The 10,886-nt window shown below is 43.8% G+C and overlaps 1 protein-coding gene across 1 annotated transcript; it reads right to left on the bottom strand.

Annotated features, from left to right (window-relative positions):
* Positions 1-282: 282 nt before the first annotated feature.
* Positions 283-9,397, bottom strand: LOC119703479 (coiled-coil domain-containing protein 173-like). The gene is made up of 7 exons (XM_038143413.1): positions 8,895-9,397; positions 7,275-7,431; positions 6,121-6,260; positions 5,634-5,826; positions 4,914-5,078; positions 4,108-4,214; positions 283-710 (listed from the first exon to the last, which is right to left on the bottom strand). The coding sequence occupies exons 1-6, from the start codon at positions 8,990-8,992 to the stop codon at positions 4,113-4,115; spliced, it is 855 nt and encodes a 284-aa protein (XP_037999341.1). The 5' UTR covers positions 8,993-9,397; the 3' UTR covers positions 283-710; positions 4,108-4,112.
* Between the last annotated feature and the right edge of the window lie 1,489 nt (positions 9,398-10,886).

Genomic DNA, 10,886 nt, shown 5'->3' on the forward strand with positions numbered 1-10,886 from the left:
AAACACAGCTTACAGTCAAGTTTGGAACTGAGTGAAAAAGCAACTTTCAATCAAAAAGTCACCTACAGCAGTATCACAGCCTGGCTGGTTGGCAGCAGAGTGTTTTTCCCATTTCCTGTAGTCAGGGTGGCTGGGGTGCTCGATACAGTCTTGCTGCAGACAACTCCCATAAAGGATTAAGAGACTCAGACAATGCCACAGCTTCTCAAGATACTGTTTCTACCTTCTGTTGCATTCTCCAAAGTTAAAGTAAGTAGAAAACTGTCACAAAAAAAAAGGTACGGTCAACATGGATTTTATTGTTACAGACAGATGTAGCCAGTTTTATTTGTTCAGAAAGATGTTTTTCTTCAAGTCAAAACAGAAGGTTTGAGTTAAGCCTGGAGGCCCAGGAATACTCAAGGAGTACAGTACAGATGAACTGACAGTTTACCTTTGGTTGTTAGCTCTTGACTTTCTGAAAATAATCTACTGCTTTGTTCCATAATAAAATTAGACTAGTTAAAGTACAGTTGCAAGCTATGGCACTTGTTTCTTGAGCTTGAGTTATAGGCAGGTTCTAGCATTTGGTGTGTCTTGTAACTTGGTCCACAGTTAGCTTCTGCTTTTGGGCACTGATTGGTTTTGCAGGCACACAGAACTTGGAAGGAGGAGTGAGTGGCTAGCTTCTTATTCCTTTGTAGATGCTTCTGTAGTGGTAAAATGTGTTTCTAAAGAAAAAAGAAACAGTTTAAGTGTATAATTAGTAGCTTTTATTAATGGAACATGCACTGATAGATTGTAGCTGAAACTAATGCAGAAATACAAGCTTTACCAAAGATAGTTCCAAACTTTGCCCTTGTGCCAGCTGTTGGATTTTTCTTGGTCTGCTCAGTGATACACACTTCAGTACATGCTGCTTTTTCTGTCTAATCTTTGCTTATTTTCCTTTTACACAGAAAAGGAGTCAGACCAGATGCTACTCATTGTGGGGGAAGTGTGTGTGCAATTAGTATGTTGACAGAGATGCAGTGCTGACGTTCAAGCCGTTCAGTACCCACCAGAATTGTCAATTTCTCTGGATAATGTTTTGGAGCTGAGGCAATCCACAGAAAAACAAAGTGCTGTGCTGTTTCTACAAAATAGTGCCAGCAAGCTACAAACAGCTCTGCTTACTAGAGACTGGTTTACCAGATCAGAGGACAGATCTAAACCATTCATGTATTCATTTAAATATCTAGTAATATCAGAACCATGATGTACCAAAACAAAAAGAAATATAGGTTAAAGTGGTGGGAGTGCAGTAGTATGAAAGCAATGACTTCACACATTACAAGCTTAACAAAGCCTATACCACAACTTAATCTAAACAGAAAGAAATTAAGATAATTCCAAAGAAAACGTCTGATATGGTCTTCTCTAATCTCTCACCTTTACCTCCCTCTACCATCTTAGCCTTCACTGACTATGGGGATTTTTGCACGCCATTTAGAGGTAGTGAATTTTCTGTGTCTTAAAAATACACTGCCAGGACAGGAAGATCAGTATCAGAAACAAGGATGCACTGCCAGAACAAGGAGGAAGATTACAGACTAGTTACAGCACTCTTCCATTTAAGAGGTAACAGGAAGGCCTAAGTTACTAACAGACATTTGAAAGAATTTAGCGGTTGAAACAGTAAATTATTTGACCTAACATGACAAGGAAGCTTTGAAAATTTTTGGTTTTTTTTTTTTTCAGAAATATAGAACAAGTCTGTATTGGGATGTGAAAATGTTCATCCTTAATAGTCCCATGGTGCCAGCTCTTCTGTTCATGGGCCATTTGTTTCCAGGTATGTATCCTCTTCAAACTTCCTCAGAGCTAAATGGTAGCAAAGACACGCAAAAAGAACTTGCACAGACCTAGTAACTCCAACCTGGAACACAAACTAACAGTAAAGAGTTGCACAGTTAGTTAATTCAAATTCCTATAGGATAAAAGGCATTTTAGAGAGCTGTTCTCTTCCATTTCCCAGGGAGGAGTTGCATTAGATCCATGAGAACAGTACTCTTACATGTGCACCATCACACAGGTGTGAGTTGAAATACTGTGGGGAGAGTACCATGTTAGACACTGGAGGCCCACATGTTCAAACTAAAGTTGCTGTTCTGTTTCCAGAATTGGATCACAAGTGTGGAAAAAATGCAGTTGGATTTAAAGTCTCCGTTTCAGTTCCTCTGAGGGTTGCCTTGCATTTCTAAGGTCTTGGTCTTCAAATAAGGCTGATATCTATCATGACTCTCACCTGCTGCAATGTCCTGAAGCAGAACAATATTGAGAGGATTCTTTTTTGAACAAAACCAATAATTAAAGTTTACTAGTCAAATTATTTCTCAAAGCATTTTCTGATTTGCTAGCTATTAATTGAAACTTCATAGAATAATTTAGATGGGAGGAGACCTTTAAGATCAAGTTCAGCTGTTAACCTAGTACTGAAGTCCAACACTAGCTAATGCATGTCCCTAAGCACCATCTACACATCTAAATACCTTCAGGAATGATGACTCCAGCTAATAACTAACACAAGAGTGGCCCTAGGCATTAACTGAGAGGTACCTGTCAATGAGTACGATTTCCCTTCTTATCAGCTGCAGTTCATCTCCCTGTATTTTAATCTCCCTATCTTTAAATAGCAGCTAAAAAGGACTCTGGTGAGCAGCTAGACCAGCCTCCTGCCTTACACAGGACACCTTTTACCAGCAACATTCCACCACCTCTGGCCATTCTGATCTAGTGTCATCATACTATGCTTTACAGAGCTTTTACAGAAAATTGCTAACTGGAATTGCTTATTTAAAACAAGCATACGAAGTATGTGCATCTCAGAATCAACAGAATAAACTGAGATCATGATTGCTGCTGCATTTTTTCATGCTGGATTTGGGTAACTAAATCTATATTTAGCCAACATGCTTTAAAAATATACACAGAATTCCCACTTTATTCTAAGTGTACTGAAATGAAGAGTTGTTTTCTGGTACTGGAGTTTAATGGATTTGATGGGTTTTCTGTAGAGGTTCAAAGTATAAGGAGTAGAAGCCTGATGGAAGCAGCTGTAGACTTCAGATGTAGATGTATGTAATCTGCAGAACAGGACATTTCTGGAAGCTGAGTAGGAAATGAGGCTGCAATCCACCTTGTTTCTTGCTGCTGAAGAAGTAGACTAAAAACCCATTTGACTCACCAATTGCATAGTAGTGAGCATGTGCAAATTTGCACTTAGGGATGTATTTGGAGCATTATCGAGTTCTGCAGGTTTCAGCACCACTCCTGCTGTAGTCAATACTTCTTAAGGCTCCAGCTTCTGCAATCAAAAGGCTTTTATAAAAGTTTCCATTCTTTCTCCTTGCTGAAAAAAAGCTTGATGTAATAAAATGAGCACTGGCTCAGAGAGAAGGGAAATAAATTTTTCATTAGTGAACGAAGGAAAAAGTACTGAGGGACAATTTCACAAGTTAATTGCCACTTCTCTTTTTGTAATATGTAATTTTCTAAATTAACTACTCCAAGATAATTGGAGAGAACTCTGTGTGACTTCTAGTTGATAGTGCAGCAACGTTAGTCTTTTACTTTAGGTCAGAAGTGAGGTTTTGAAACAAGTCTTCATTGTTTCTACTTACTGTGATTTGGTTCACATTACAGAATAATGAGCCATGCTAATTGACATGGGTACAGAGTCAGTCAGCTCCACCCAGCCATGTTCTTCCATCCAAAAAGAGTGCAGCCACCCAGACCACGACAGGACTGACCAAGACAATTACAGTCTGTGCTGGCCCTCAGGAGAGTTCTTGGCCCTGCCCTCCGGCAGGCCTTTGAGGGCCAAAGCAGGCTCTAAAAGTCATGGCAAAATGTCAAGTGTTTTCTCAGTCCTGAGCAAGCTGGGGGCTCATATATGAGGCAGGAAGGCATTGCATCAACCATCTTCACCCACCCACCCCCTAATTTTTACTATTTTTAATATTGCAGATTATCCACTCCACCATTCTTGCAGTTGTCCTAATTAGGAAGCCCACATCTTGTTCCTTCCTTTAATATTTGGAGAGAATAGAAGTTACATCCAGTAATGGCACTAATTCAGTTACTCACTGTCTTTATCTCCGACATGCCCGATCCTGATGAAAAGCAGCCTCTCTCTGAGCATTGTAGTCCAATTCTTCTTGCTTTTCCTGCTCTTTTCTTGCCTGCTTTTCAGCCTGATGAAGAAAAGGGAATAACAAAGCTCAGTACTTTGTTCTCAACATCACCATCATGTAAAGCTGAGAGAGGGTAAAAGCTTACCGAAGGTCTATGGCATCCTTAGCTGAAACTTGGCCCTTATCATCCCTCCCCACTTCTCTCCCCTGCCTTATCTCCCCATTGAGGGTACATTGAATAGCTGAGTGAACATCAGCATTAGCTGCTGCTCTTTGGTGACCTGCCCACAAGATACAAGAGGACAGCAGTGCAAGGTTGAAAAAATGTCATAATGGCACAGGACAGGATGTGACCTGTCATTGTTGATCTCTTTCTACCAGCCCTCACAGTAATCCTTCCCTGCCTCACATGGGCCAAATCCACCTGGAAGAGGCTTCTGTTCTACTGCTCTAAGAGGCCCATAAACCTCTGCAATGTGTATAGTGCATTGTCAAGTTTTCAGCAGTAACCTTCTCATTCCACAAACAAGCTTCTTGTGGACCTACGAGCTCTCCAACATCAGCAGCTGCAGTGCACACAGGTAAAAATCAAACCAAACAAAATATGTACATCACACCCACAGCAACCTTTCTTTCTCTCTCTCTCTCTCCCCCCCCCCCCCCCCTCCCACTTCTCTTCTGTCCAAGAGGTCTAGTACTATGGATTTAAAAGTGTGCTTCTTTCTAAAGGGGCTGATAGTATACAGTTCTTCTGTTTACCATTTGCTGGAGCTGAAATTTCTGTACTTCCATGTTTGCATCACGCTGTCTTTGTTTCTTGGCTTTTTCCATTTCCAAGTAGACGTCATTTTCTGTCATCCACTGATTACGATCCTTCTCATCCTCTTCTTTTTTCTCCCTCTCCTTTTCCTCTTTTAAATTCATCTGTAGTTCACAAAACACACAAAAGTTAACCAAGGAGCTGGCCTGCTAAGCTGGAAGTTGTATCTCCCTGCAGAAGCAGCCCTGAATCGGCGCTCTGATGAGCACGGTCACTGTGGCTGGCCAGTGTCCAAGCCCAGGGTTTCCAGCAGCCCTGACAGAGGTGCGCACAACACAGAAAGGAGAAAGGGAGAGGGGACTGCAGGAAAGGTGTCAGCAGGCTTGCTGAAGCCTGCTGATGCATGGCACCAGAGTCACCAGCTGTGATCTGGGCCAGGCTCCTCAGCTGGGGTAAGCACTGCAGAGTTTGCATAAATTACAAACAATTACAGAGCCTTCCCAGTCTAATTTTTTTTTAAGAGAGGATCACCATATATGTTGCTTGCACCTGTCTCAAGGATTTAGTTCTAAAATTCTAGATGATAAATGAAAAGCAACTGGTGAGAACCTGCATGTGTGTCTCACTCCAGACTCTGCTAGAAACTGGCATTTCCAAACACTACTCCTACGTACAAGTATATGACAGAAAGAGGAACAAGGACAGCCCCCGTTTCTTACCACAGTGACTCTGTTTTCTTTAATGGATTCAAGAGCAGCCTTTTTTTTCATTTCTTTCTCTTTATTTTTTATTTGGTACTCAACTTCTACCTCTGCAGCTCCTCTAGCAAGACGATCATCTTCAATCTTAAATTTCTCATTCATCTGTGCACTTAATTGTTCAAAAGCTCTGTCCTTATGCTTCTCTATCATCCTGCAAGAGAACATGACCTACTGTAACATCCCAGGACATCTGCTCAGATTACCAGAGGCAGTTAGTACCTGTTGCTTCTAGTAACACCAGCAATCCTACCTCCACCCCAACAGCACTGATTTCTGCTGGAACTGGTAGGCATTTTTAATGCACTTTCTACTCCAAGTTTTAATTACAGAAAACTTGCTTGCATCAAAGTTCTGATCTCGATGATATAACAACTGAGAATACTGTTTGTCACAAAATGAAATTACAAGTTTGAATCTTAACACTGAAAATTACTCCCGGACCCACCTGTTAGTCTCTGCATTTTCTTCTCTTGTCAGATCAGCCATCATTTCTTTTCCTTTAATATAAGCCTTAATCCGATCATCATCTTTGTCTTCCTTTTGTTTCTCTTCAGCTTTAAGTATTTTCTGTTCAGCTACATATTCCTGTTTAAATGGAAAACTATGTTTATTTTCATGTAGAACTAGATTTTGGAAATATGAACTAAAAACAAATTCTAGCAAATATTTCAGGCTAGCCAGTAATAAGAAGTTTTATACATCAGTGAAGAAGCTACAGAAGACAGAAACCCAGAGATAAAAGAAAATTTTAATTATCTACCTATCACAAACCACAGCAAAATTAAAATTAGTATGTGGTTGCAGCTCCGGGCTTACAGGATCTTTATATTCTCTCCTCTAATTCCCAGTGGCTCCAACTGTACTGTTCCCATTCTGTGTATCATTCATATGGTGCAGACTCTGAAGGGCTTGAACAATAAGTCTGTAGACCATCAAAATAAGGCATTTTGTAATGACTCAGAAATGGCACTTGTACAGCTTGGCAGTATAGCCATGTATAGCTTTTGTTGCACATACAAGTTTGGGGGAAATGGGGGGAAATTTGTGTACAAAGGAGTACAGAAGGAAAAGGAGTACAGAAGGAAAAAATGCAAGTAGGGTTTTAGTGGGAATTCTCTCCTTTTACTCCCTCACATGGTAATGAATTACCACAGTACCTCTTCTTCAGTTTCCCTGCTGAGGCAGGTATTGGCAGGGAAACAGTATGTGTGGTAACTAGGTCATCAAGTTTATAAGATATTGTCATACTCTCAGGCTATTCCCTTTCCCTAAAAGAAAAATGGACTTAAAACAGAGCAAGTACATGGAACCTAAATCCAGTTCTCAAGTCAAGGACATCTCCTTGCTGACTCTCACAGACTTTTCCACTGTAAACCAGTCAAAGCTCAGGTGCCTCATTAAAACTTCTAAGAGGTCTTTCTCAAAAGCACAGAGGAAAGACATGGCCTGCAACTGACAGGACAAGCATCTGATCTCAGGCTACTAAAGCTGTCAGCAAAGACCCTGTAACCCACAATCCTGTTTATTTGTGGGCTGAGTCCAACCATCACAGTCAAGGTGAAATACGTATTTTGAACTGTCTGCTTTCCTGCTACTTACATGATGCTGCCTCTGGAATTCAACTTTTTTCTCCTGATCCTTTTCTTTATCTCTCTGAATTTCCAGTTGGTACAATTGGCTTGATTGCTGTATTCGTTCCCCTTCTCTTCTCTTTTCCAGCTTAGCCAGATCTGCTTGATCCTTGTGCTCCTTTATTCTGAATCAGAAAAGGGAAGTGCATAAATGAGCTAGGGACAGCATGAAGTAATAATGAACAGATATAGATTATGCACATCTATGGGTACTTTACCAGTAAAAGACCCTGATACTTCCAAGTAAAATATCAGAAATCAAAACCAGAAGTAGTTTTTAAAGGCTAGCACCAAATTCTTTGGCCAAAGCTCAGTTCCAGTCTGAGGGCACTAGGGAAGTCAATACTAGCAAAAGTGAACATGAACAGTGTATGGACTCAAATGTTAGATTGAATTTGATTTGCCTGTTTCATTGTTATCCCACTCCCTGTACAACCTCGGCCTTTTCTAGCAAGCAGCCTTCTGAGCAGTGCCACAGCACTGTGCAAGACATGCCCATGATGCCCATGCCAGCTGGAAGTGAAGGCTTCTAGGTAGGGACAAGCAGCAATAGTGAGACAAGCCACTCGCTCTCGGTGCCAGAATTGAGCCAGTCTTGTTGGATGTGTAATAAATGAAGGAATTAATTTGCGCTTATAAAAAGGTTATGCATGAAATAAAATATAACTGTGGGATGCCTGTCAGGGACAGTTCCGAGGTTTAGCAATTGCACACCAGGGCTGGAGGTAAGATTACCTCACTATCTTGTGAAATCGCAGGTGGCCACTGAATAGAATCTCAAATTAGCAACTGAAGGAGCTGGCCACTGCAGAAATGTTGGGGATTTCAGGAACACCCAAGCCATCAACGACTGATAGTGGCTCAAGATCGAGATAACCCAGAACCTGCATCCCAATGCCTGGTTCCCTAACTCGGAATTAACATTCATCTTCTCCGGGAGACTGCTATTGTATACTCAGGAACTGCTTTGTCCACCTGGAGCCAGGTTTCTTCCAACTCAGATAGGAGAAAGAAAACCACATGAATATGCGAAGGAGAAGAAAAGAACAAGAGAAACTTTGCCCCGGGCAAGAAAAATAGTATAAAACCCAGGCTCGCCGGACTGGCTTCGTGAACATTGGGGTTTCCGATGCGACAGAGGTCGGAACGAGGTTCACCCGGCAACGATCCTGGCGTCGACGCTGTCCTTTTGACTGTGGCTATTAAAATTTTATTTTGATTGGCGAAATAAATTCTGTTTCTTTAATTTTAATTTGGCTCTCTCAATTACTGATTCGGATCAATCAGATTTTACCTATAACAGATCTGTTGGGCTAGACATAACCCCTGACAGCAAGAGACATTTCTGAAGCTGGAGAACAGAATTACAGAGGGTGGGGAAAGGTCAATCTGACCACGAGGTGAGGATGATCTAAAATCCTCGTTCAAAAGCAGTCATGGAGGCCCGGGCAGGGAACGCGGCTTAGCGCCCAAGAGCCGCCCCTTTCGGCGGTCCGTGCCGCCGGGACCCGCCCGGGCCGGGTTGCCACGGTAAGGTCTTTCACCCAAACCCTCCGGCCCCACTCCCGGGCCCCGCCGCCGCACTCACTGCGCCAGCTGCTCCTGGGCCACGGCCCGGCGGCTCAGGTAGCGGCCACGCTCCACCTCCGCCTCCTGCCGAATGGCGTCCGGCCCATCGCGGTCCATCGTCGGCCTTCTTCGCCGCCTCTGTGCAGACGGAACGTCTGCCGAAGGAGGAGCAGGGATCCTCACCGACGGCTCTGCTTCCCGGGAAATGGGGGCTCCTTCTGCGTCGCTCAAAGGCAGTGGCCGCCGATGCGTTCGGGCGCCGAGGCGGGAATGGCACCCGAATGGGCGGCGGGCGCTGTGTCGCGATAGATGGAGAGCGACGGAGCGGCGCCGCGCCCCGCCCAGCCCCGCCCCGCCCCGGGGAGCTGCGGGCGGCAGCGGCCGGTCCGCCCCTCGCGGAGGGAGGGGAGGGGCGGGGAGGGGAGGAAAACGAAAGGAAGCCGTCCCACAGCCCCGGAGGCCAGACCCTCCTCCGAAGCCCGTTCCCGAGCATCTCGTTTCCCTGCGGAGCGTCCGTACCCGGTAAGAGGCTGAAATGGCCCCTCCGCCTGTGTCCCTCTGCTCCGGCCGCGATCCGCTCCCGCCGGGGCCGTGGCGCTCGGCCTGGCTCCTGCGCTGCCCGCCTCACAAGAGCCTTCGCCCGCCGGGCCTGCCTGTTGCCCGGGCCCAGAGCCCTCGGCGGCCCTGGGAGCTGGATGAGGAGGTCGGGCCTCCTTCCTGGAATTCATCCCTTGCCTTGCCTGGAAGAGACTTCTCGAGGAGGTGACTGCTGCACCCGGGAAGGACAGCACCCACCTTACAGCCAGCGTTTGTACAGTGTAGGGGAGGTAAAGCCAGTTCTGCTTGGCCCTCAGCTTCCTAGAGGTACCTTGCCTCCGGGGTAGGCTCACATCTTCCTCGAAGCCGTGTGCTTTTTCCAAGGCCTGGCTGCTTTCGGCAGCTACGCCAAGGAACTTGAGGACACACCAAAAGCCACTTTCAAAATGAAAATATTGGCGAGTGTCCTTTTTGGGTTTTTTGAAGGACTTGTATTCTTTTCTGGTCTGGCCAGCAGAGACTGGCAGCTGAGAGGTGCAGCAAAGCAAAGCTTCAGGTTTCTTGGACTTTGCTTCCAGCGGACACCAGGCTAGAGGGATACCCTGTTTAAAGCCCAGGGTGCTGGTGGAGGAAGTCATTACAGGAATCCCTAACTTCCAAGGCAAGGAAATGAAAGAAACCTAAGCTTAAGGAGGGAAACGTGTCTGTGGCTGGGGTGTTGGTGAGTAAATCTGCTGAGGAATCTGAGATACAATTTTAGATCACATCTATTTACCTATTTAATAGATCACATCTATTTACAGACTGAATTGCTGTTAGTCTTTTTGAAGGAACAGCGCAACTGTGTTGTCTCTTGTTGATGCGCTGATTTTGTAGGCCCTATTTACAGCTGTATTGGGACCTATTTGCCTCTTTGGTGACTTCTGAAGGACTGGGATCAAATTACATTAATATTATATTAATAAAACTGATTTATGGCATGACATTTGTTTTTCAGACATAGTTGCAAAATACTACCAAAACTGCACACCCTAACTGTTCTAACTTTCGCATATGTTCTCTTTTTTTTGTCCCCTGTAGTTGTAACCTGGGACAGTGAATTTTTAGAACAACGAATATATAAAAATATAACAGAAGTAGTGAGCTTTTGGCTGGAATGGCTTACAGTGACAGTCAATTATATAATATGAATTCCTGTCTCAAGTTTAATAAACTAACATTCATTAAATACAGGCTGGGATGTTTGAATATAACCAGTTATATGGCAATCTTTTATTTTTTCAAATGGAAGTCCAGATTCATGGTATATATTTGATATAAATAATTTACAGTTTAACTCTGCCTGTATGGTTTAAAAACATATTTATTTAACTTGAAAATGGCTTCTGCCTTTCCTTGGTGGACAGCTTAAACACTACGTCATGCTTTTGTTTCTTGAGCGGCACTACAGCTACAACAAGGTAACTGTGTCCCA

Source organism: Motacilla alba, chromosome 7, assembly GCF_015832195.1.
Source record: "Motacilla alba alba isolate MOTALB_02 chromosome 7, Motacilla_alba_V1.0_pri, whole genome shotgun sequence".
NCBI classification, from domain to species: Eukaryota; Metazoa; Chordata; class Aves; order Passeriformes; family Motacillidae; genus Motacilla; species Motacilla alba.